The following is a 27,987-nucleotide window of genomic DNA, read 5'->3' on the forward strand; positions in this document are numbered from 1 at the left end:
CCCGGCCCCCCCGCGCCCGCCTCCTCGCCGCGCGCCCCCAGCTCACGCACGCCCAGCTCCTCCAGCACCTACGACACAAGCGCCGCCGTCACGCACTCGCTTACCGCAGCGCGACCGAGGTGTTCGCTCTGCGACGCATCCGTTACGCCAGTGACCGTTACGCGTGCTGAACGATCAGGCTGTCTCTACTATCCTACGCTATACTACGTATTATACAGCTATAACTATGCAGACTAACAGCACCACATAAACAGGTAGTCATGCGACTCCCTTGGCAGACCTCGTGGGTTGGCATACCTGATGATTAAGTTGTTATGCCTCCGTACCCTGCAGTTTCATTACCGCATCCTGCAAACCAAAACACAGCTTACAGAGGAAGCTGCTCGACGGCAGAAATAGGTGATATACGACGATTTGATATAAAATCTATCTGTCTACCTGCCTCAGTTAAACTAAGCTAAAATTTATATTTTCACGCGCAACATTCGAATGCGACACGTTTGCCTCATTTTTAACTTTAGGACTGTCACTGATTACGCAGATCAAAGGAAAACGGCGACGGACGAGTGCAGGGCGAACCGTTAATTGTGTGACGTAGATACAATGCAGACCTTACTCAGGCTGGCGCTGTGCTCGTGGAGGCCGAGGTCCCGTTCGAAGGAGTGCAGCTGACGCATGAAGTGGAAGTTGGGCGCGATGTCGGTCTTGCGGCTGCGCACCAGCTCGAAGGCGTCTCGCAGACAGAGCCGGTGTCGCTGCATGAGGTACGCGAGCGTCACCGTCACCGACCGCGACACGCCCGCCACGCAGTGCACCAGCACGCCGCACCGAGCCGACATCGCCTCCTCTGCGGTATCAGAATTTTAAACATTATATTTGACTTCAATGTTAATAATTTGACGGATGTATGTCGACCAAATAGACAGTGTATCGCAAATGTATCAGGAACCGCGAACTTGTAGATAAAGCGAAGCAAAGAGATATACAAGAATGGTAGAATTTAGCAAAAATACTGAGTTTACTATGAACATATTCGTATATGTCAATTTTAATGTAACGATTTAGTAAGTAAGTTAAATGGCTAAATTGCTTAACTCAGTGTTAGTTTACTATGGAGATACATTAATTCTACACTAATAGAAAATATTAAAAACTAGCAGAATCGTGCGGTGCTGCCTGTATGGAATACAGTCTATGTACGCTTATAATGTAGCTCTATCTATAGATGACCTTTTCGCGCCTTACTAACCTATAAACCGTATAGCTTGTGGAAAATGAACGGCGAGGTTCTGACTCCAGTGATCAGCGATCGGTATCTTGAGGTAGTTGATGCCGCAGCCCTCAGCTTCAAATGTGTTCGGTAAGTCCGGAGTTACGTTCAGTACGTACTGTAAAAACCAATTAATACAGACATTAGCAGTTTTAACAAAATAGATAAATGCAAGTAGATTGCGCAAGATACAGGATGTTGTAGTCGCATCGTACATTGTATGCCATGATATCGACAAAGATATAGGTGCTATCTCATTCTACGATTAATTATTTGTATTAATTATCGCGTGTTTTCCTTGCAAAGTAAATTATTCGTAACATACTTGACGCTTATAGTTCGACATCAATACTATTTGTTATTTTCAAATACCGTGATAACAGGTGTAGGTAAACTGAAAAATGGCTTGAACATATTTTGCTAATAAGAACATTAAAGAACTGTTCAATAAAAATAAAAAATATCGTTCAAATCCATACATATTTTGCGATTTTGACATTTAAAAGACACTTATGTACATGACTCGCACAAAGTATATCTCTATACGCTAAATATAATAATCGAATAGTGATTTTACTGCTATATGGATAATATAGCGCGCGTCAATATTTAGAACAAGGTGCTTTGAATTAACACTACTGATGAAAAAATATATAAACCATTACTGAATATTACAATTTTCAGAAATCCGTAGACGAATTGATACATGCAAAGGGCAAAAGAAATTAACAAACAAAAAAATTGGAATTACCTTTATATTATGTCTGGCGAGCGCGTCGCAGTCCTCGCTGTTCGTAGAGTTGCCGAGGTACAGGTTGGGTAGAATCTCGATGGGGAACTCCTGCTGGACCTGGGTATGTGTTTCTTCGCACTCTGATGATGAACCGGACGACAGGCCCTCCTCACAGCCAGACCCGGATATGCGAAGTGATCTGTAAATTTAAAAAAGTGGTTACGTTTATAATTTAATATTTTACAATGAAAATAATAGGGGATTGTTAGTGATGTGGTGGTGATTAAATAACTCCATTGCTAGCGATGTACCACGTCAAGTTGACCACCACGCGATTGCCCCTGGAAACCACCACGTTAAATTCATGGTGAATTTGCCACTATGGTTTGACTGACCCGACATGAGGTCAGACTCATCATCCCCCACTGGTGTCTTGCTAGGGGCAGCTACCGTTAGCGAGTGCACCATTCCATTAAAAAAAATAGGAAAATAATCCTTACTAACGACGGAGAAAGGACTTTTAATAATGGGGTTTAGTGACCTTATCAGCTACACACCACCTTATCAGCTATGTATAAAATTAGGAAATTCAGCAAATTTCCATCTCAATTACTGACTATAACACAATTACAGAAACATAGTTGTAGAATTGCATAGAATACCTCAGTCACATATAATTTAGTGTACTTAGACGTAGAACAAAGAAAAATGCAGGGAAAATATTGCTTGAGTCATGCAGTTGCAACTTTGTAACATATTATGTTAGTGTCATAACTTTAAACAATATACTACATAATAGTTACGACAGTATACCTAACACTCGGTACTAATATTACATTAATGTAATAAATGCGCAATACCAATACTTAATAATTACATTATTATTTAATCTCACAGATTACATAATAATATAATTATGGCCACAGTAAGTTTTCGTTAGTTTATATCTAGAATGATTTAATGAAACCTAATGATCAAGATAATCCAATAACGAAGGCTATCCATTAAACACATAGGCAACTAATGCGTTTAGTATCAATCACGTGATGGTGGCATGGTGTGTGACCGCTTGTGTACATGAAGCCATAAATTGTTAGATGTGTCAAGCGAGCTATTGTGGTAGAAATTAATTCATATATTGTCTATATTTGTATAGTGGTTGTAGGCATAATTAGTGTAATTAGTAAATTTAATAACTTAAACTTTTTTTCCAACAACAAAGTTAGCATCACGTCGGTTAGCACCGCCTTCTACTTATTTGACAGCGTGTATATAACCTAGATAGAATATATAAAAACGTTCATACGAATTACTTATTGGCTCAATTGTGTTTGCTATGTTCATCGTGGTAAGAACAACAAGCAAACCATAGAAACAGATATTAATACTTTTTTTTGTACCATGTATACATTTAATATCAAGTAAAGGATTACGTTTGAATTGGCATTGTTTTACGCGGTAAGTTGGGAGCATGTCTGTCGGTTCGTAGCTGGGTGGCGAGGCGGCGAGGCGGCGAGGCCGGGCAGACCGGGCGGGCCGGGCGGAGGCAGCGATCGATCGCGGGCTGCTCAATGGGGGAAGAGGCTCCGGGGTTCACCATTCACCTGCCCCCGCGGCTCAATGGCCGCCCACACAGTGCCGCGTCCTTACTCTCGCCCCCTCACCCCTCGCGACCCTCACACCCCGCGGCCTTCACGGTGCCCCTCGACTCCAACGCGTCTACTCCCACGCGACACTTTTCCAAATTCGCCCTCTCAATCGTCTCACCGCCATTCAGTTTGCTGTTTTCAAAGCTATTAAATTAGGGGATCACGCTGCTGTCCAGTGGTTTCATAGACAAGAAACTTACGACTATACATTGAAGATTCTCACAGCCAGTGGTTATTGAGCAATCGCTTACGATTATTGCCAATAAAAACTTTTTATTTTCACCAAATTCTGCGAATAGAGACTACAGCTTTACTATGGAGTTAACGTTTTATGCTTGTAACGAACATTTATACTTTTACTTCCAAATTTGATTTACTAAAAGATACACATGACCTCTGCTCGACTTTGTACTTTGATGACTTTACAATAGTGCCCATATAATATACCAATTCACATATGTACATGATAATGATACATGAGTGCAGTAATTAATTTAAGCCTATCCGTCCAATTATGGATGGATAGGATGGATTAAAACTTATTGGTTGAATGTTGAAATGATGGATATAATATAGAGTTAAGGATCGGTGAGTTCAAGTAGCAATAAGCCGGCAACTGTTCTAAGAACCGAGAAACTATAAGGCGATGATGATTATAGGTGAACGCAGGGCGATTTTCCGCTAAATGTGTATGACGTGTAATATGTTGCAGGAAGTTAATTCATCTAATGGTAGTGTATGGGGAGGCATGTGTTCACGAGTGGATAATGAATTGTTGAAGCTTTGGGCCGAAATAATAATGAAAATAATTTATACCTACTATTAAATATAGACTTAGGAGTTACAATGATTTAAAATTACTGAAATTTATCAATACACATTCCAATTAGAATATGTCAAGTTCATATTTCGTTTAAAAGTAGGTATTATAACTATTTTAGTCTGAACTGAATATATTAAATAATAATTAGTGGATTAATCTTAAAGAATAACTTCATGATTCAAGAACGCAGTTAGACCATACAATTATTATAAATCACTTGGTATTTAACTTCTGAAGAAGCGGCGCGGAAAACAGTTGCAAATTAAGAAGGAGCGCGTTTTATAGAAAAAATAAGTCAGTATAACGTTATCGCTATCGCTACCAATAACAGCAAATTAGATCAGTGCCATAAGAGCGTTGGTGGTCATCTAGATAATTATTCAGTGAACGAGTGGGCAGCCATGGAGCAGGTACTATCCTAACTAGGCACATAGTAGGTGCCGGCGCGGCGTGGGGCTCGGGGCGTGCGGCGCGGCGTGCCGCGTGGGCCGTGCGTGGGCGATGACCATCCGACACGTCCATTCAGGGGAGCTCGCCCACGCGACCCCGATGCCATTCCAAAAGATCAGATAATGGCAACGACACTACCTATTTCGTTTACCTATATAACATCTCGATCCATAACTCCGACTTCATCCGTGTCATCTCCATACATTAGCTATAATGCATTGCATAGCATTGATAGAGCGCCATTGACAATTCATTTCGTTGAAAACAATAACTCCAGTTCGCTCACAGAACTTGTATTATTAGTATGGCATTGTGTAACTGACAACAGCTTCGTGCGAATTCAAATCATATTTGAATAGCCATGCCGATGGGTGTCGAGCGGCCGCCGGAAGCCGTGACGCGCTCGGCCGTGTTATTAATGAACGACTTCAATATGTATGGACGGACGCTGCCTCCTCGCAGGCAGGCTGCCACCTCCGACACGCTCAGATTGTATATACATTCAAGCCGGCCACTTTGTACGTCAAAAGGGTTCGTCATCGATAGGTCGGTTAGTAGCGTGTACAGCGCGGCCGGTGTGTGTGGGCGTGCGAGTGCGTGCGGTGCGCTAGCGCACAGGAATGCGGACCGACCCACCCGCTGCCAATGACCGCCTGCAAGGGACGGTTTTTTAATGCCGGACTCGTTAGTTCTCATCCTGGCAGGATTTTTAACGAGTCGACTCGGCTGGACAAAGCATTTGTTTTATTTTTATGAGAATCCTGAAGTTATTCACATAGAGTTGAGTATATATAAAAATGTAGCCCGACATTAAGTATTTTAGCAACTGTGTCGAGGTCGTAGGCCACTCTCGCACACCTACACTGTGTGTGTGGGGTAAATTTTCCAACGATCTATTTTAAGGTAGCCTCCGTTGAGTGACGTACAACAGGTAGTCTGTGAGAATGTTGCGAAAAATATTGAGTGTCTATAATTTATTAATAGAATATAATAAAGGGGTTCAAATTATCAAAGTATTTTAATTCCCACCAGTTTTTTTTGTATCCTGAAAAATGGCTATAATTATTTACTGTCAAAAGCAAAGAGTTACATTGTTTGTAAGTTATGCACTGGGTGAGATCGTTCTCGAAGTGCATTCTTCGTGCAGGTGTATCATTGAATTACCTGCTCTTTGCCTATAGCTGTCACTGACACACCATATTATCGTGGGCAAATTAAAAGCATCTGATGTTTTATTAAAACCAGTCCAGGTGGCTTGAAAATATCTTTCAACGTAGCGGTGAGATTACTCGTATATACCTAATGTTACCAGTTGTCTATACTTGGATTTGTTTCGTATTCTAGTTTTAGTTCACGGATAGTCATCGTACATTTACTTCTGATACAACTTAGTGTTTTCAATTTGTGGTGTTTAGTAGACTCCTGGAGTTTCATGATGTATTTACATAAATAGTAAATATTTCCATTTTCTATCCCATTTCTGACCCATTAAAGAATAATAACGAATTAGAAATTAGGGCTAAGCAAAATAGTTCTTCTAAGTCACGGTATGAACCAAAAGGGAACATCTATATTTAATTCAAGAAGTAAAGTTCGAAATTGTAAATAATTTCTAAAACCCCAATACAAACCGCTACTAGAATTGTCCATGGTTATTATTAATTTTCATTCGATTAACGTAGTATAGAATAGAATTTTCATACTAATATTTAACATCATAAAATAAACAAAAAAATCTGTGAAAGAAACTCACTTTTACAGATTTTATGTTTATTTTTTTATAATAAAAAGATAATAAATTGGTATGAAGTTTCTGAAATACTTCGAAGGCAGAAAAAACTTGGCGTTGGTTAAAGTTTATATTATGTACCCATCTTGAGAATTAATTTATCTAGGAAATATATTTAAAACATGCGGTTATCGGGAACTTATAGATGAGTGTGTATTTTATACATAGCAAGCTGATGGCCGCGACTGCGTAGAATTGATGAATCAAGTAGTCAGTTATTTTGGTGACAAGTTTTGTATCCTTTGAAAAATAATTGATACTACATACATACTTTCATCACCTTAATGTTTTATATACGCAACAAGAAGTATGCTTATATCCTTAGCCAATGTATAATCAATATCTATGCCATAACCAAAATTTTCATCAGATAGACACATTCTCCCATCTACATATAATATTACTAATTATTTTAAAATAAACATAGACATACGAATACGATCATTATTGTATAGTGTAACATGTTATTTTATAGAATTTACTGATCATCTAATGACAACCGTTTCGTCGTGGGTTGTTTACCCTGATACTGTGCTGAGCAGACTTAATAATTGTTGTAGTAACATTATCCTGTCGCCGACCATGACCGGTGGCTGTCGGATAAATTCGTGAATGAACTCGCACCGTGCGACCGATGAGCCGCTGACGTCAACCCCAATGACGTCACATCACCGATAACCTACGCCTGGCTGCCACAGGACCTCGGTTTCATCACGCCGCGTGACATCATGGAAACTGCACTATATTAGCTTAGAGGAACCACGGCAAATGTGTACCGTGTAATTGGACTCGGAAGCGGTTAATGTGTTTGTTCAATACTAAATATAGTACGATGAATTCATTACTTACGCCTTTGTAACTGATGAGTAATAAAGCATCAATAGCCATTACCGCTTGTTCAATCTTAAACATCAATCTATACAAATTATATAGATGGACATCCAGCCTCAAGAATATAAAAAAATATTATCTTGAGACAAAATCATAATCCGTACTAACATTATATAAATGCGAAAAAATGTTTTTCTGTCAATAAATCTGTTTCAGAGCTATAGGTTTGTATACCCTTGTAGTAACAGCGATCATATGATTTATATATAATCGTAAAACTCAATATTAAGCTACTTCGAATTCTATTTAGTTAGTACAGTAGTTGACTAACTTCCTTTATTTTAGTTGAAAGTAATTCGTATTCCTTACAAGAAACATCACTTTTTTTTCAAGAAATAGTAGTTAGGTTCATTTATTTTTCAAATAATTATTTACTTATATGAGAAGTAAACATAACAATGGTCCGCCATTTTATGACTGCGTTTTGAGATTAATTTTATACAGAAATTGTAACTACGTTTTTGATTTACATAATCAAAAGGACAACTCAATAATGTTAGTATTATAAGAATATAGACCGTATAATAACTATAGGTATACCTACTACCAATTACCCCACTCGATATCTGCAAGACTACATACATACAAACAAATACATTTTACAGTGGTAAAATGTATTTGTTTGTACATCATTAAAATTGAACAATGTAAACAAGATAATTAACATTGTAAGCATTTATAGTCATGTAATAAATATTTTATTACATATAAATACTATGATGTGACTCATTTCTTGATACTAAGATAATTTCTGACGAGTATTTCAATATGTAGTCGCGTAAAAAGCTACACTAATCTATAAAATTGACTATAGAAACTATGACGTTTTAACTTGAAGAATATACGTTGTTTAGTTTAGTTTTTCTTCAACGTCAGTCTTGCAGATATCGAGTGGGGAGCGTTGCGTGACCAACGACAATGGCAACTATATAAGGGCTAAATATACTAGCTGCCGTTGATAAAAATCTGACCTTAGGGAATAATCCACTATTGGATTATTTTTAAATCTTTGTAATATTGCCCAACTTGACTGGTCGATGAAAAATGTCACCGTGCACGTAATGCGAATTTAATGAGGGTAAGCGAGCCTGGGTGGACCCAGCCTACGCTCATGAACGCATTGCTCTCTGGAATTGAATATCCTCACAGCCTCCATAAATCACTTTACTAAGCAGAAGCGTCTCTCCCCGCTTTCACACGGTTTGATTATTGTGTAGATAATACACTCTATGTACATATATATTGGAATTTTTTTCTTCTTTACACAGTATAATATATAAGTCACTTCCGCTGTCTGATTGCTTAGATTTTTTTAACTTACGCAACGTATTTTAATTCAGTTTTAGCAATAGATAGAGTGATTCCAGAGGTGGTTTACATGTACACCCGAGCGAGCCGGGGCGGGTAGCTAGTTACAATTTAAATTAGTTAAGACTTGCGACCAAATTCAGCTACGTCTGAATACTTTTACTTAGACATAGTACATATTAGAGCATCATTATTCAAATAAATAGCCAATAAATAAACATAATATTTAATTATTACACATGCAAATACAAAGGTTGGTACACAAATCTGGTAACTTCCTTTCATCTCGTTTTCATAACAAATATACTCATAGACTAACACAACATTATTATATTTAGAACTACTTCTAAACTGTGGAGCAAAGAGCAGTGTTATCAAGTGTGAAGCCTTCGTTGTCTGTTGCGTCTGTTAATTTAATTATCTACTATATGTGGCATAATGGCATTTAAGCCCTTAAATGGACGATCCAATCTAACTTTAATTATTGGAAGAATGCTTTGTAATCCAACAAACCAGAATTGATGACATCAGCCAGTCTATTCAGGAAACTAATTCCGATCCCATGATCCATTACATTACGCTATTTCGCACTTTTTAATACTCTCCGATTATCCTTTAGGGATCTAGTATTTCTATAAATCGTGTTCATTAGAAGAACTAACTGACATTGTGAAAACTAAATCGAATATATTCCATATTTCACCTAAGGCTTGAATACGTAAAAAAAAACAGTATAAAAAGGTATTCAATTAAAATCGATATTGAGATTAAACAGAGTAGAGCTACAGGTTAATAAGCAAGACTGAGATTGAATAAATCAAGTGAAATCTAGTTAAGATGAGCTAGAGTTAGAATAACTGAATCGGTAGGGTAAAAAAAAAAGTATTGCGAAGAACTTTAGTGTTATCATTAATATTATAAACGACAGCAAAGGACATCTAGGTATACCTATATCATATGAATAGAGGTGCCATTGAACACATCTTCTTAAATACAATCAGAAGTTTGCACAAGTTTTTTTGATACCTTCGCAAGATACAAGACTACGGTGTCGTAAAATTGGAAAAGTTCGTCCCCTCCTTATTGCTTTTTCAGTATGTGTATGTGAAACTCTGAATGAATCTAGAATATTTCGTAGATTTTAGTAAACGCTAAAGAATAATACGTTGTTATGGTTAATTTATTAATAACTTAGATTGTGTATATATAACGTAAAATAATCTTAGACATGAGGCCTAAGTAATTGCTACAGATTCTGTAAAATCTATTAAAATGCGACTATTTGTTTTAACATTAATACATATTTGCTTATCCAGCGGGGAGAAACACGCCATGATACCAGTAAATACACAAGAAATCTTCCGGGAACCACATTTCATATTCGTTGATGGTTTGTTTGATCTACCAGCTACGGAAGTCTATTCCTCGCACTTCCCTGGACTATATAGTTTCTAAATACTAATATAACAAACTATAAAAAGGTTTATTTTGTAAAAAATATGTTTTCTCAATGTCCGATGTTTCCAGTCCTATATTTTTGCTATACATCTGCTAAAAATGTGCTATAATTACCGCTGAAGTGGTAACAATTTGATTTATTTCTGTAAAATGTGTGACTCCCACACATTTAGTATACAAATCTATGAACTGATAATGCTATCTAGGTCAATACCTGTTAGTATCTCTGAATTTCTCTGGATACGCTGTAAAAATAGACACAAATTATTAATAAGTAACCGCCATAGAGGCGGTAGAGTGGGCTCTTTGAATTAATCGTGTTGCAAGTTCGCTCGCCGCGCGCGGTTCGCTCTGCGCGCGTGGGTGCTATTACATTTACACCATAAATTTGAATGTTGCTATTTATAGTTTAGGTACGTTATCGTGAAAGGGAAACGTCAGACAGGCACACGTGGGCGAGATCAGGCCGTTTGATCCAATTAGAATTGAAAAAAGTAATACAAAGGAAGTAGAAATAATATAAATAAATCTTTTCAATTTACTACGATTAGCTAGGGAGTTCAGATGGCTGAATTACATACGTATTACACTTCGCATAGGTAAATACTTCATTAAATGTAAAGATAAAAATAATCTTATCTTGTGCAATCTTCATATGATCGAACTGATAATGTAAATAATCCTTTAATACAGTACATGATATGTTTAAATAGAATATAATCTTCTTTAAAATTCATTCAATTTACAGTTGTAAATTGAATGAATTTTAAAGAAGATTAATTATATCGGTGCAAATGACGAAGAATCTTACGGAATACAATTCCAATACGCTCAAAAAATAATTCATTCACATCGATGCGGCTACTTACTAGGCTGAATTCCAGTAACAGAAGATAGTTTTGTATGTAATGTAGCGTGAATTTGCGCAGGGAAATAGTGAACGGCGGAGGCCGCATGCGCGCTCGGCGCATGAATGGAGCGCACTTCATTGAGTCCATAGTGCTATCTAGGTTTCACCGTTCATATTGCAGTGCTGTACACGACAAGCGAATGTCTGCTTAACTTAGGTCGAAGTATGCGTAACATGGGCCATTCACGAATCAGAATAATGAATGAATTTATTGAACAAACATTTTTTATATCTGCCGACTGCAATGCGTCAGTGACGCGGTAAGAATTTTATATTCCCTGAGAAACTTGAAAAGGAGCTCGGCACAATAAGTAGTTGTGGTTACAAATGTGACCATAACAAAAGAATTATCATTTGAAGAAAGCCATCATACACCAGGTCTTAAATTCTTAACTTCACTCGAATATTCAACAGTTATTACCAATTTTGACGGCGGCGTGCAAAAGTTTATAATTAACACTGTTGTGTTAAATCTACTGATACCTCGGTAGGCGTGTGACACGGTTGTCATACAGCTGTACAAATACTCTGCACGTATGAATGGAAATTTTGACGTTGATTCACTGCAATAGAATAGCGTATGAATGCTTGTGAATAGTATTTTATCAATAACATGTTGACTTTGGTGTCGGGACAGCATAAACAAGGCCTAGGTTAGTGTTGACAGATGACAATATGAACATTTTTGAAGGCTGCCCAACCTAATTCAATCGCATCTAACGATTTTTATTGCATCATATTTGAAGTCATTTTGTAGAAAATTTATGTAAATTCTAAGCACGAACTCTATACAAGTTTGTAGTTACATATGCACTTAACGACTTGGTGTTAATAGTACTAATACAATCTGGAAAATCGTTGCGACCATGTGCAGCCATTATTGTTATATTAAGCATTTCATGTGTAAATTAATTGAAATATCATCAATTTATATAGGTCAGTTCCAACTTAAAATCAATATTTGAGTCTTTTAAAAATAATCACGCTGGAGCAATATATTAATAAAATAACTTGAAACGTTATTATAATATACGATAAAAGTCGGTATACGATTTTTAATTATTCGTAACAGATGAAGATAAATCAATAACTCCATAGTAGACAATTTATATATTCCTTTGAGGCAAACAGGCAAATTATTTATTTAAAAATTAATACATAAATAAATGATACTCATGGTGTTCCATACGGGGTTTTAAAGTACATATATATAATAGGACAATCAAAGAAAATCAGGTTAAAAGTTTAATTATAGTGCAAGATATTATGGGTACATGTATGATGGATGGAAGGATATGATTACTCGTATTTTTGTTCGGTACATTATCCTTCTATTCTATGAGTAACGTGTTACATGCATGCATATCCGTCATCATTCATCCACCAGTCATCACCGTTATTACTTAGAATTTGCTTTATGTTTTGAGTCACGCGTCGACCGCCGTTCTGCTTAACTAATAGTTAAGTATCATTAGTATTCGCATACATAGACTTATTCAGTACTTACAGTGGTTTTAATTGTCATAATTGCTCGATGCGCATTGATAGCTCGCAGGTTTTCTCGTAGAAATGAAAACCAGTTATTTTTATGCTATGGGAACGCAGTTTACTGACCAGTTTTTGTATTCAGTCGATTACGATGCAATGACTCGACTTCATGGGCATTCGATTAATTTCGATTGCTCGGTTTACAACCCAATTTCCTTCCACATCCGTTCTACAGTATATCAGCGGGCCAGACATTCGCAGCACTCTACCGTAACCGAAATATTTAGCAGTAATTATACTGAACGAAAACAAATCAGAAAGAACGAATTCCCATAAGTTCTCCGTAAATACCAATAAATGTATGCTCATCAACAACCCGAGAAAGTCAGTATTGGTATCCAGTTACGCCGGAGCTGGGTATTCGACCGGCTACTTTTTCCGCTGTCACGAGGTGATTAAAGAAAACGTCTCACGCGCATGAAATCAGCTTCCCACGCATGCGCAAGTTTCCTCGTTTGCGTCCGTGCATTGAGACAGCCGTGCTCGGCGACTTCCTTTATGTTTAAGAGAAATACCAACATGTTGTTGTAAACAATGACATCTAGTCTAATTAGCATAATTTATCATGTTCATTTCATGATAGTGGCTAAAACAATGACAAGTTATATCGCTTGACCTTTGTAAAACATATTGTAAACATGCATGTTTATTACAAAAAGATTAATATATATTGGTAGAAAACGGGATGTTTAGACTTATAATTATTGATACCATTTACACAGTTATCACAATACTAGTAGTATTTTTATAGCCCACGGACTTAATACCTATGAGATGAACCCGATGTAACGACCTTAGCTGATAACGAATCATGACATCACCGCTCAGAAACGGCTAGTAGCGACACATAAAAACAAACGTATAAAACAATGATAGTAGCTAGTCTACAAGGATATAAGGGACATGTATCTACGTAAAATTATGCACTCTATGCGTGTGTAAATACTGACCGTAATCCCATGAGTGGCAGATGAGGTACATGCTGTGCGCCTGCTTCGCTGCACCACTCCGGATACGAACGATGGAACTCCGCAAATTCGCCTGTGGGCAATAGACGAGCACAATTAAATAATGCTGTACAATAATATACATTGTCATTTGTTTATCTATGAAAAATTGGACTCGAACTATTTGTGTAACTAGTGTGAATTGGTTAGGCATTCCTTAACTATTGTTAAAAAACATAACTACATTTTGTTGTCGAATATTTAGAACACTATTTTTACTTATGGATGATGAACTGCATTCGTTGTCGCTAATTATGCACGCTATCAGTGATGAATAGTGATGGTATGTGATTAGTAACTTAGATCTTCGTGACGAATTAAGTAAGGGCAAACTACGGAGTACCAGATTTCATCTGCAGTGTTTCTGCAATTCTCATACACTACTGTTAAGTCCCAAAATCTGCACTACGTCCTTACACCTAATATAGTAGTAGTATAAGTGTAGATTTAAGATATCAAATTATTTTAATCAATTAAAACATACAAATCATTAAATAGTAAACAGACGTATTTATTCACCTAATATCTTATTTAATTTAGTGATGTTGTGAACATATCTCCTGGCATAGCTGAATATTCCAAGGCCATGTATACAATATTAAATTGCAATTGCGACCAAAGAAGATAGTACAGTTTGTTACCAAAATTGCAGTAATACACTTCGTAGTGCAACCGGGGACTAATGTGTAGAAATTCGCAATGACGGTTGTTGATTACTATGATCAGTGCAGTAATATCACTTTCATATGGCGCGTCTTACATACCTACTACTCAGTTTGGAATATCTTACAGATATATATGTTTATATTACTTATACATAGGCATACAATATATATAAATTTAAGTGTTAAATTAGAGCAACGTGCATCCTAAGCAACTTAGTGGATTTTAATGGACGCCGGTTTACCGTTAGTTTCGCCTTAATTTGAAACTTGAGTGATATACGGTAACTTGTAATGGTATACAAGGCTAAAGCGAGTGAGAGAATAATGCAAAATTTTTAATATTTTCTAACTACGCTATCATTTTAATCGAAGAGCGAAAGTTTACAATATATCTTTGGTTTACAAATTGTTTTTTGTAAATACCAAAAATAAATAAAGACGTACGATGCCATTCGATTGCTTGGTACGCCATGTGTTAAGCGAACTGCGTCTTCGGGCCCTCAGGTTCGAACCAAGCCACTCTAACCCTCGAGAATTTTACATGAATATTGCCCAAATTCAATTGTAAAAAGTTGTGGTATTTGATATGTTCTATTTATTGCCTTTATCATGTCCACTTGTCAGTTGTCATTGACCAAAAGTACGTACAAACAATTTGACGGATAAGGATGTGGAAAACAAATTTGTTATCGAACCATGCTTTAAATGAGAGAGAAGATCATGGACTTAGAGATATAGATAAGATTAAAATGTGTCTGGCATCTGTATACATACAACTACTAGACAGATGGCAGACAGACGTACCCAAATTTTGTTTATTACTTAATATTTTTGTACCAAATCTGGATAAATAAAACTTTCATTGAAAAAATATACCTATTTATTTCGATATGATGAACTACATGAAAGTTATACGAAAAAAAGTTGCAGGTTTTGTGTCTGTCCAATATATTTAAGGTACACTCGAGGGTTGCTGAATAAGAGTTTCTTAAATTAATTTGAAGGTGATTTTCCAACTGTATATGTACTTACATGTGTGTTAATCCTACATACAAAGATATTATAGATAATAAATTAATTTGCAAAGTGTCAATTGTACTAAATATTTGCGAAATCACGTTTGTTATCATCCAGTGCTTGTAGGAGATAGATAGTTCGTTGTATTCATATTTATTAATGCAATTACTAAAGCGGCCAAGGACTACTATAACCATAATAACAATTTCATACAGCCGGGTAACCGGAAATTACGTCAAATATGAATTTTACAGAAAAACTGTTTTGAAATTTGAAAGGCCTCCAATTAGATACGTTCACACGATCGTAGCCTAAAATTATTTGTTACAGCGAGATGTGTTGTAACGACCGACGTCGAGTTCTAGTTCGTGTGTACTTAATATACTTTACAAGTTTATTTCATTCATTCATTGTCTTCGTTTCATTGAGAGTTCCCCATTCACTGCGACCATATCGCTCGTGGATTTATAGCGACTCGTGATCATGTAAAGCTAGTGCTACAGAAATTTTATATCCCCTCGGTGTCGTGATCGTGACGTGGCTAGTTGGTGTCAGGTCAGTAATAATTTATTAGTATTCTGTGCTGGTGTGCCACGACCACGGCACGAACATGACTTCTTTTGCGATTCCCGTTGTACATGCATTTCAATACCTGATAACAACTAGACGTTCGCTTTAACAAATGAAAATGAAGTAATAAATATATTTAAGAGTCCATCATAGAAATTCAAAATTGAATATGCAAAACGGAAACCTTAGCCTTTGTACCTGATATATGTGTCATATGACATAACACTTGATATGAAAATATATTTAGTCTATGCAGAATTACTCCTCTCAAATTGTTAGTTATATATATATCTTAACGTCTAAACGGCTCCAGCTAACTCTGTAATTTGGAATAAACATGGTGCCTGTTTGGAATGGAGGACATAGCATTTTTATCTCGATCAGCCAATATGTCTCGGTCACGAGGACGAAGTTGACTAATTCTATCAAAACATCATAAAAGTAAATATTCAATTTGCGATGTCACGTACATGCATGAGTGCTAGCGTAGCGTCGCGATGAGGACGTACATTTCCGTTGGCCAGGGTCAGCCATTTCCTGCCCATTGGCAGTATTGTGATGCTAATGTCAGCGTTAACCAGATATATCTATGCCAGACTTCAATTTGTCCAAGTAATAAGCAGTAGTACCTACTACTAAGCCATGTACGAATTCGACTCTACCTACTAAATGTTCATCGGGTACCACCGTGTTTTTCTAAGAGACAATATACATATAAGACAAAATATAATTCGGGCGTCTAAAGAAGGAGACGGAGAAGAAGTAGTGTTGTCCGTGGATACGCGAGGACTACATTAAGTAAGTTAGATGTTGTCTATAAGGCATGGAATGGCAAACTTTATCTGATTAGAATGCGGTAAACATAGCATTTAGACATTAGACACGGTTATAGATATTGTAACTCCCACACTATGCATCACAGCCTGCCTTTTCAAATCATTAAAGTAAGGTGTTAACACGTGTCACGTCTCTGTACCCAGTAATTTCGTAGAAGTAATTACACAAATAACCAACAGGAACAAAGTATACAAGAAAATTCCTTGCAAAATTAATAGGTTTACTACATATATTATACATCAGTAATTCCAGAAGCATTCAGATGGGTCAGGATAGGTCAGTTTAATAAAACCTAGAAAGCGCCTATAGTCGAGTGGATATATTACAAGTAAAAAAAATCTATTACCTTATCTTACATGACTAAAGACATTAACCGCAATTTGTGGTAATATGGTTGGTTGTAAGTTTTCCGACAGACTAACTTTCCACCAGTTCAATAATATTCAATTTATTTTCGTTAATGTTTAGTACTCAATCATATTGAATGGGATCGATTGAACTTTAGAATTATGAGTACAAGCAGGATTTATTCAGAAAATAGAATTCATTTCAAACAGAAATGAGTTGAACATAGAAATATAAGGATGAAAAAAAAGCAAGATTCATGTATATAAAAATTATAATAATAATAAGCAATAAACATGAAAGATTAAAAGAAAATAAGGACAATGTACAAAAACTATTTTTGAATTTCCTATTGACAAAAGCTTGTAGTATGCTTTTAGTCAACTCTAGGCCTACAACACACTTGGTGTAAACAGAGACGAAGAAGTATATAAAAGAGCGTTTAGTTTAATATAACTGTCCCTTAAAATAATAAAATGTAGAAAACAATAGCTGGTGTATAGAACCGAGTAAGATAAGGGTAAGAAAATATTTTTGAAATACTTTATTAATATTATATTTAAACCAAATGGGTAAATACATCAGTATATACCTACCTATACAATTAAGTAGCTGGTCATACTATTCTCAAAATTTAACTTTCCAAAATAGGTTGCAGAACCATAATAATAAACTAATACGTAATTTGGAGCAAAACTGTACTGAAATATGATGATGAGCGAATAATACGCAATACTATATTTTAAGGGATTTGAATTTTTTTTCCGAAAGTTATATAATATAGTATAAGCGGCTGAATAGACTCTTATTTCATTTTTGTAATAGGCATGAAAGGTCGAAGATCAGACTGGCAAGTATCTTTTTCTGGCATTTACTGCAGTTATTTTTTTTAACGTTTTTTAACGATATCATACTCAATTAAATACGATATAGGTATATTTTGCAATAATTTATTTTCAGAAAGCTAGTAAGTTGTTGATAACCAATTCGTCCGGAATTCGTTATAGAGAGTATCATTAGTGCCTTTTCAAATTTAGAGATTTATTTAAAAGTGATAAATAATTGGTTTTCATAAACATATCATTCGACTACGATGTACAATAATGAAGGTTCTAAAACAAAATATTTGTGAATTTCTATTCTGTCTCTACTACGCGTAGAAAATGAGCCCCAGCAGCAGGCAAGCTGGCAGATCTGTAACACGCAGCCGCGTGCCTCGCGCGCGGGGGCGGCGTGTGGCGCGCGGGTCGGCGGCGGCACCGCATCGATCCGGTGACTCATCGCGACCCATTCATCCGCCGCACTCAATGAACCCGCCGTACCCTCGCCCGCCCCGCGTTTGTCCTCGCTCCCCTCCCGCCCCGATACGTCCTGATGGCAAGGACTCCATAAAATTCGCCCCACACCACGTAAAGCAAAATCTTCAGCAAATTACGCCCACGTATTGCAAACGTGATTTATACCAGTTTCGGGCTACCGGCCACCCACCGGCGACCGTGCATTGAAGGACATCGTTTTGAGATAATAATATACACTCCATAAAAATAATTTAGACATGGCGCCTGAGCAAAACGGCGTGGCGGCATCAAACATTAAACAATACCAAATTGAAAGACCGGACCGGTCTTCAAGGTCGATCGATAGTGATGAATTAAAGGAAACGACGCATAAATGAATAAGAATCGCATAAATGCAAAGGATGGAATGACGTATATAGCAAAAGAACGTGGTATCTCGTGCCGATGCGGTGGTGGCGCGAGGCTAGCGGGGCAGGGACCGAGAGGGGAGGAACAAGGCAGCTGAGAGCAGGTGCAAATGGGGAGGCCTTGGCCCGTCCCGTGTCCTTCCATCCATCCCGTTTATCAACAACCTTGTATAGTTTTAACTAACATTTTTCTCATATCATTTATAGGATCATGATTACTCATATTATATATATGTATCATATATAAAGTGATCACTCACATATAAACGGATTGTAAATGTAATTAAATTAGATTTTTTTTTAATAATACAAATATATTTATATATAAGTATATTATACACAGTATCTCGGGGATGGGCTCTACCGACGAAAAAAACAAAAATTAGACTCGGCGTGTAATAATGACGTAAATATCGATAGATAATAACTTTAATCTGGACCAAATTTTGTGTAACAAACATACAAAGCAGATTTTTGAGAACCCACTGTTCTGAAATCGTAGATCGAATGCAGAGGCGAATACTTACTTGCTCATCATTTAAAGTACGATTACAGTTCGAAAATATTGATACATTAAGCCGACAAATATATTTTACAGCTTAATAGTTGATTGTAAGAATAAAAAAAAAGACAACCGGATAATTAAAATTACAATTCCAAACAAGTCAAGTAAGTTCTTTGGGATAAAGAAAATGTACGAAGTTTCGACCAAAAGCTTTGATTGATTATTTTATAGTAAAGCCTCTATCTTTGCTCAGTGTTCCTGGAAATATTCTGTTAGGGGTGCCCACGTAACATTCATATTTATATACCCAACAATTTAATTTTCCAGCTTTAATAATTTAGGATGTAAGTGCTTTCGAAAAAGCTGATTAAAACATACAACATTCTTTTTCAGTGTACCATCACTTGAAGCTGTACAGACATATCCAAATAAATTCAATATTTATTGGTATTATGTTGTCGAATAATATATAATTTGAAATATCAGGAGCCATTTTTTTTAGTTACACAACAGCGAACCTGTTTCGCTCGAGTTCAGATACGTAAAATATATCAACCGCAGAGGAAGCGAAAGCAGTAGAATGCAAGCGTCAACATACTTATGTTTTAAATAGAGTTTAATCAACTCTATTGGAACAATTTGAAGCAATTTACCGAGCATGGCAGACGACGTATTTATGATGGCATATAGGCCTCTCGATTGACTTCATTCATTAAACCCGCTCTAAGCTTTATCAACATTTAACTGCTTGAAATTGAAACTGAGATCGAATACTGGTAGCTTTAAACTAATCATACTAATTATGAGAAAATTATATTATCATTGGGCACTTATTTAAGCTAGCTTTTGTAGGGCTTTATTTACAACAGTATCAATTTATTACTAAGTAAATAAATAAAACAAATATATCTAAGTATCTACATAAAATCTTATTAGAAGTTTTCTCTTACAGATAAGTACGTCGTTTCAAAATTACTGTAATACAATAAAACAAATGGTTAATATACCTAATTGTAACAATGTACAGCAATATTCTGGAAATGTAGGGAATGACGTCAATGGATTTTAATTCGCTCAGTTTCTTAGAATTGGCGAGATGAAGTTTGAAATATTCAAGGCGTTATAACGAAAATAACCTTTGAAGATACTACCCACATGAAGTTATTTATGTATAAAGGATATTTGATTTCCATTTGCGACGACATTTATATATTATACAATTACTATAAAAATATAAACAGTGTAGGAAAAAAATAATAGGTAGCAATAATATGAAATAAAACACAGTGTACTAAAGATAAAAATATGTATAGGGTACTTAGTGACAGTATTTTAGATGTAATAAGTAATTAATGAGAGACCCGATTTCAGACCTACATATAATAAGTCTAGTGTTGTTGGACAAAGATAATTGTTCCGATAACCATATCAGAGGAACAGAGGCATTCCTGTACTGTAAGCCAATATCAATTCATTACACTTAGGTGCATAACAATTTTAATTATTATCAAAACCACCATGAGTTTTGCTTTAGTAAATAGGTGACCTCTACGTGCCTCAACAGCGTAACTAAGCCTATTTTTTTTATTCGAGATCAACGTAGCGCAACGAGACATAAATAAAACCCGAATACAATGTGTAACGTACCACAAAGTGTAATCCACGGATTGGACATTACATCAGCGCACAAAAACTGTCAATGCCAATGTTACGCCTTCGAATGTTATGTACACTGTCTTTGCGCTCCATTCAACATTTTACGTTTTCACACTTATCAATGCTGAGTGAACTCTAAATCACTTAGTAGCCTCGTAACAATCATTGTTTGACGGGTATAAATATATTCATGAAATTGATCTGTTGCTTTTCCGACGTCATGGGTGGCTGGTTAGGAATAAAACTGTCAGTATTCATGTAAGTTAACAATTTACGAAGCTAAGGTGCAATGATAGTATTGCTTAAACTCAGAATTTTTCCCCAAGAATGTCCAGATTCATTTATCGGTGAAATTAATTTCGAAAACGTTCATTCTAATTGATCGTGTTGGTTAAAATGCCATATCCTTACGACTGGTTCTGTATCAACAGTAAATACTTCGGGATCAGTTTCCCCGAAATTGCTTGAGGGCGTTTCTAAATTTCGTAGAGAATGTGTATTGCAAAATTTTAAGAGTATAGACTTCATCGTCTTCGTTTGTATTTCTTACAAGATGATCTAATTTTAGATCACACTTCCTTTCCACGTTTCGTTTTCCTCTATGAGCAATATTATATTAGCGTTAGCCAGCCACTTCGGCCAGATGCACACTATTTCATCCGCCATTATAAATGTTCAACCCAAAGAGTTTACATTCAGCGCGGAGCAGACAACATCCTGTTATGCTATTTGCTCACAGAACACACGTGCCATATATTATACCATCGATTAAAGCACAGCTATTCCTCTACCTAGACTAGATCTGTTTATATTGGCAATTAATTAATTATTATTAACTATGCATTTGGAGTCTATTATTTTCCACTAACATTAAAGAAATGTATAAAGATCACAATAAAAGTTCGCGACTTATTTGGATAGTGTCATAAACATAGTTATTTTATGTTTAAGACTCTGGACTCGACTCTAAATAGAAATGTTGATGAATTTCTATATTATCTAATACATTATTAGGGAAAGGTGTAATTTATCGGTAGTCGAATGGAGCATTTACAGAGTCTACAAAAATATATCATATTTGCAGTAAACATATCTACGTAAATGGAACGTGCATCACTTCTGCAAGTGACTGATTTTTATTTTACCATATTTTTCTTTTTCGAAATGTCACAAACCTGAATATAAATTACGTGCACTGTTACTCATACAGAGCAGGTGTTTATGTGGAGTGTTAAATAGAAGAAGTAGGCAGGACGTTAGTGAAACAGGAACTTATTAATAAAATTGCAGCGTTCTTCCGTTGATCGAAGCAGTATTCACATCCGGTCCCCTTTGATCATCGCTTTAAACAATTATGGTGGTAAAAGTGAAGTCTACGCACTCGATTTTCTTCTAACTATGAGACTGGTCTAGTGTGGATTTTATTCGCTATTGCATATCAAGTGCCTAATTACATTATTACGTAATTTCAAAACGTGGGAATAGGGCACAAAAAAATTAAATAATGGACTACAGTATAGTATAATAAAATCTTTTTTGATATTGTTATGTTGTCTGAACTAATATCTATGATAGAATCTGTTTCTCTTATTATCTTCACGCTAGAGCTCTATTAAGTAAGTAAACAGCCCGGTTGTTAAATCTCTTCTATGCAGTTCCATTGTTACGCTCACTCTTATAAAGATTCTGGACTTCGCCCTTAGTCAGTAGGACATATTGTTCCCCGATTATGATTTTATATAAGTTCGTCATTCTTTTCTGTGATAATATTTCATTTTTACAATGTTTTTTTTAAACTACTTGCTGTTAGTAATGTATTCCGTAAATCTTCATTGGCTTATTGCCGAATAACATTCCCACACTCATTTTTCCTACTAACAGCAATGTTTTTTTAATTATTATATTTATAACATTTACTAAATGAATCTGATGAGTTTTGTTATGCGTAAAAATTATAAATATTTATGTACAAATTAATTATGAGTAACAAACTTCACCTAGCATATCCATAACATACACGTTTTAACAATCTATGAAATAACACATAGGCAGTTGAAACAAACTGGCGCGTCGGCGATCATAATCTACATACCGTCTCGTCTCGCATTGAGGAGCACAATAAGTAGCCGACTTCCTCTCCCACGTTTGGAGGACCGGACGCTTCGACTTGCGACCTCCGGCATAGCTCTTATATGCCCCTCGCACAATTTAAATAACAACCGTAGGCCATTTTGTCAAAATTGGACCGTCTTTTTAGAAAGCGGTAGGCGGCTGCGGTGGCTTTTTAAGATACAATTATTTATTTCTTTTAATCCTAGGCATATTTTTACAACGAGACAAAACCTAACAACAATGAGGCGACACGTGTACTTGAAGTTTAAAATAGATATGTTTCTAACAAAAGTTTGTTTTATTTTTAGCAGGCAATTTTCCTTATCAGCTAAAGGTTCCAGGGATTTCGCAGAATGTTGTTATGTGGAGGATACGTTTAGCTCAGTTTACCTCAGTTTACGGTTCAACTTACCTACCTGCCTATCTTTATCTATATTACGTGTGTTTCATAATAATGCGAACATAATTAGATTTCGGAATAGCTACTCTATACTTATATAATTGGTTGTCCTGACTATCTATAAAAATATAATAATAATAACCCTAGACATTATATACAGCGACATTCGGAACCAAGGTAACCTGAGCTTATACTATGAGTACTAGACAACTGATCTTCTCTTCTTAATCATTCCCTCAATGCTGAGGATCGCGACTCTACATTACCTTGTCGACCAGCTGTCGCAATCGGTTGCGTTCAGACGCCTGGGGCAGTGCGGCGCTGACAGTAATGTTTATCTGAAGGGATACCTGACTGACCTTCGAGTGGGACTTCGGCCTCAAGGTCTTTTACCCTCTATCTTTATATTATGAGTATTAGACAACTGATAAAAATACAGAAATGCATAATATACACAGAAAACACCTAGACCGATACAAGCAATAATACTTATATTAATTAATGTTTGATTTGGTGATAAATCGAATTCGCGACCATCGGAAGCAAAGCGATGTACTAAACTGCTTGACCACCGAGGTCGTCTATCAACGCACAATACAAGCTGACGGGCCACCTGACGGTAAGTGCTAACCGTCGTCGCCTATATATATATATATATATATATATATATATATATATATATATATATATGTATTTGGCATATTCATGTACATGAACAGCACTCCGGATATAACGTCGTCGTACCGTGGGACATAGGTATAACGCTCTGTACTATGCAATTTGCTTGCGACTAGTTGTTTACCCCGGCTTTACGCGTTCCCCGGGCACTGGGAATATTGGGACTTTCCGTAGTGCGTATATCATGGTTACATTACTTTATTTATTTAACCATACACCATACATTTAATGCTAATCAGTTACCGTAGCCTACGAAGGTTTTCAAACATTACAGATCTCACATGCACTTAACGTGCACCCTTATGAAACCTTAATATACCTTTCTTGAAAATCCTATGCAATAGTATCTAGAGAAAATCTCGGGAAGTAATTGATTCCACATTATAAGTATGCGCGGTAGCAAACTTCTCTAAAACAGTACTGGCCTAAACTCCTGAAACCTAAGGGATGACACCTTAGACTATAAAGTGTGGTAGAGAAACACAATCCGTAGAACATACACAGGGAGGAGAAGTCTCGCCTCAAACTAAGGGGCTCAATACCGCTACTGAGATGGCGATCACTGACAATTCTTACGAAGGCACGTTCCTGAACCGAGTCAAAAGGAGCAAGCTAGATCCAGGAGTTCTTGATCATAGATTATAGAGCAGTACTTCAGAGAAGATCGGACTTGTGATTTGTATAAAACTAGTATCTGATTTGCGATATAGAAACCCTTTGCCGAGCTTTTCTGACGCCAGCGCGACCTTGACAATGTTGGTAGGTAGCAAAATCGTTTACCATTATCATTATGGTTCCTGCATAACCAGAGAATTACGACTATATAAAAATCTTTATTTCAGAACTTCCTGTTAAAGTCGAAGTCTTTGTGCGTGCATAATATCTGATTACATTGATTACATTTGATAGTTGCGAGATTATTAGACAAAGTATCGCATCTATCATGTTACTGGCATCTACTTAGATAGGTACAGACATTGAGATACTTTTTGTCAATGAATGGTTACGAAACGCTTGTCTGCGTGGTAACATGTTATACCTATTACGTGTTCAAAACAACTGAATGAATGATGATGTACTTGTGTGGGAAAAAATATTGTATGTATCATGTAGTTGTTTATTACGCTTCCTTGGATTACAACAGTTCTGTTATAATATATACTTGTTACCCCTAGTATCTATAACATTATTATGAATACGAAAATGTATATGGCTGTCTGTTTATTACCTTTATGATTAAATGGTTGATGGGATCTGACATAATGAAATTTAACATTAAGATATTATGAGGACAGAGAGACTTCTTTTATATCAAAATATTACCTGAGAGGAAGGATGTGGATAGACGGAGGAGGGGATAAAACTTTGTGCAGGCCGAATTGTGAATAACAGCTAGTATACACTTAAATTTTCACTAATTTTAAAATTCATTTAGTATAGTAATAATGAAGAATATCAATTTCCTGCACCAACCCCAAATAATAAGATAAAGGCCATGGAATTACAACAATGACAAAATTTACCAAATAATAAGAAATATTTCATTAAACAATATTTTGAGTTCATTGTTTAGTTATCTGAACATTTTCACAACCTATTAAAAGAATTTTATCTAGCTAGATGACTTTGCTTTTAGATTTGAAGATTAAGACTAACATTAAACTGTTTCCTATTTTTATCAGTAAGGTTAAATAGGAAACATATTTTACTAGTTTCATTAATCTGGTTAGTTAACCTGGCTTTAGTATTATTTATTTCATAATATTATATTATGAAACAAATAATACTAATCCGGATTCTTTTTATTATATATCTGTCTTCATGACAGACTATAAATTAATTATAAATTTACTACTTAATTATTAGTTACTACTAATATTTAAAAACTTTGCAATACTATGTGTGCAAAATGTATTAAGAACTTATATAAATAATGTACATAACACTAGATTTCATTCAATGTAATTCAAATACCTTTACTCATGAATATACTCTGAGGTGAGGCAGTATACTCTATGACTACTTAAGGTCATGAAAAAAATTATAACAAAATGATAAAAAAGAAAATGTTCTACACACATAAGTCGTCTTTCACTAAAATATATGTTAAAAATGTGCTGTTTTCTAATACTATCCATTTGTTACTCTTTGAAATCTACTTTGAAAGTCTTCGTCACATTTGAATTTAAAAAAAAATGTATTTGGTCAAAAATACAGTAACAGTATATTACCTTTAAGACAATATTTCCCTTTCTGTTCTAATATATAAGAATTTTTTTATACCACTTTGAATGGGCATAGCCTATATGTGGGAAAGTAGTAAGCCATACCTAAAGACAAAATTATCATAGAACACAGTGTGAATCCAACAGTACTTCTCATGCATTACCTTTCCAGGGATATACTTCTGGACTTAAAAAATTTGTCATGTGAACATTAGAAGTTTATGTTTTCATTAAAATTTCAACATTGCTAGACATTTTTTGTGAGATAATACTATCAACTATAAAATATTCTCTAATGTTGAAAATAAAATAATATGCAATATCTGTGTCCCAATAGCAAAGTAAGGTAACGATTTGAATTATTGATCAGTCAATAGAGCAGAAAAAGTTATGATTTTTAATTTATTTATTTAATATTGGACTGATTATGTCTGAATAGCCCTTTTATGACCATGGAGGGAGGAGGTAATTACTTAAAGATTACAAAAGAATATTTTAATGTCCCGAGACTATAGTACCAGTCTTTTAATAATTACTGAACATCTTAAATTGGTTCAAAAAATTAAATAGTTGACTAATTGAAAATAACTATATTTTAAAAGCCATACTTTTAGTTTAGGTATAAATTTTACCACTCATACTAGGGTCTTAGGTGATTTTCCTTTTACAATCATTGGTCATATGCATAATAATATTGAAAGATATGTTATTATGCATTGCTGCAGTGTCACAGTGACAAATATATTCAATATAAAAATATGACTGACCTTCAAGACATACAACTTGAACACCATCTTGCTTAAGCCTCTTCAACAAGATGCCGTGAACAGAATCCGCATCCCTGGAGGCTCCGTCTCCATACAAAACGAAGATACCTCGCGTTCGGCAATGCACGATCCTGGCTTTCAACTCTTTGCACTGTACTGTCGACGACAACTCGATCTTGCCTGCGGCTAGCCGTCTCAGCATTATAGTCGGTATAGAAAAGTTCACCGCAGACCTTATATGAGATACAGAGTATTCATTTGAACCACGACAATCTATTAGGATGGTGTCCCTTTCGTCTGAGCGAAGTTTTGCTAACAACCATTCCTTTGACACTAAGTCGCACTCACATTCAGAGTCTGTAGGCATTTTGAAATCACAATGTTCTCTCTTCTGTTTACACGATCATTCGCCTGTTGCACAGGTTGCACTATTGCACGAAAATCATGCTAACGACTGATTTTATATCTTAAACATTTTAATGTTAAAGTAATTTAAAATATAATAGTACTAATGTCTAATATAAATGAGAAAAAGCCATCTAAATAAACACTACACGAAAAACAACGTCCACAACGAGCGAGCTAGGCGCTAAACAAGCTGTGATGTGAAAAAAGAAATGAGTGGAAAACGAATTGTACTACTAGCGCCCCCCGCAAGAAACTTTTGCG

At 35.8% G+C, this 27,987-nt stretch overlaps 1 protein-coding gene across 1 annotated transcript; it reads right to left on the reverse strand.

Annotated features, from left to right (window-relative positions):
* Nucleotides 1-11: 11 nt before the first annotated feature.
* On the reverse strand, nt 12-27,977 carry LOC131843670 (dual specificity protein phosphatase Mpk3). Its single transcript, XM_059192357.1, has 6 exons — nt 27,319-27,977; nt 13,780-13,870; nt 2,022-2,202; nt 1,250-1,388; nt 617-847; nt 12-68 (listed from the first exon to the last, which is right to left on the reverse strand). Exons 1-6 carry the CDS (start codon nt 27,683-27,685, stop codon nt 43-45), a joined length of 1,035 nt encoding a protein of 344 aa, XP_059048340.1. The 5' UTR covers nt 27,686-27,977; the 3' UTR covers nt 12-42.
* Between the last annotated feature and the right edge of the window lie 10 nt (nt 27,978-27,987).

This window comes from Achroia grisella, unplaced genomic scaffold (genome assembly GCF_030625045.1).
Source record: "Achroia grisella isolate CSIRO2021 unplaced genomic scaffold, CSIRO_AGI_Agris_v1 utg327, whole genome shotgun sequence".
Taxonomy (NCBI): domain Eukaryota; kingdom Metazoa; phylum Arthropoda; class Insecta; order Lepidoptera; family Pyralidae; genus Achroia; species Achroia grisella.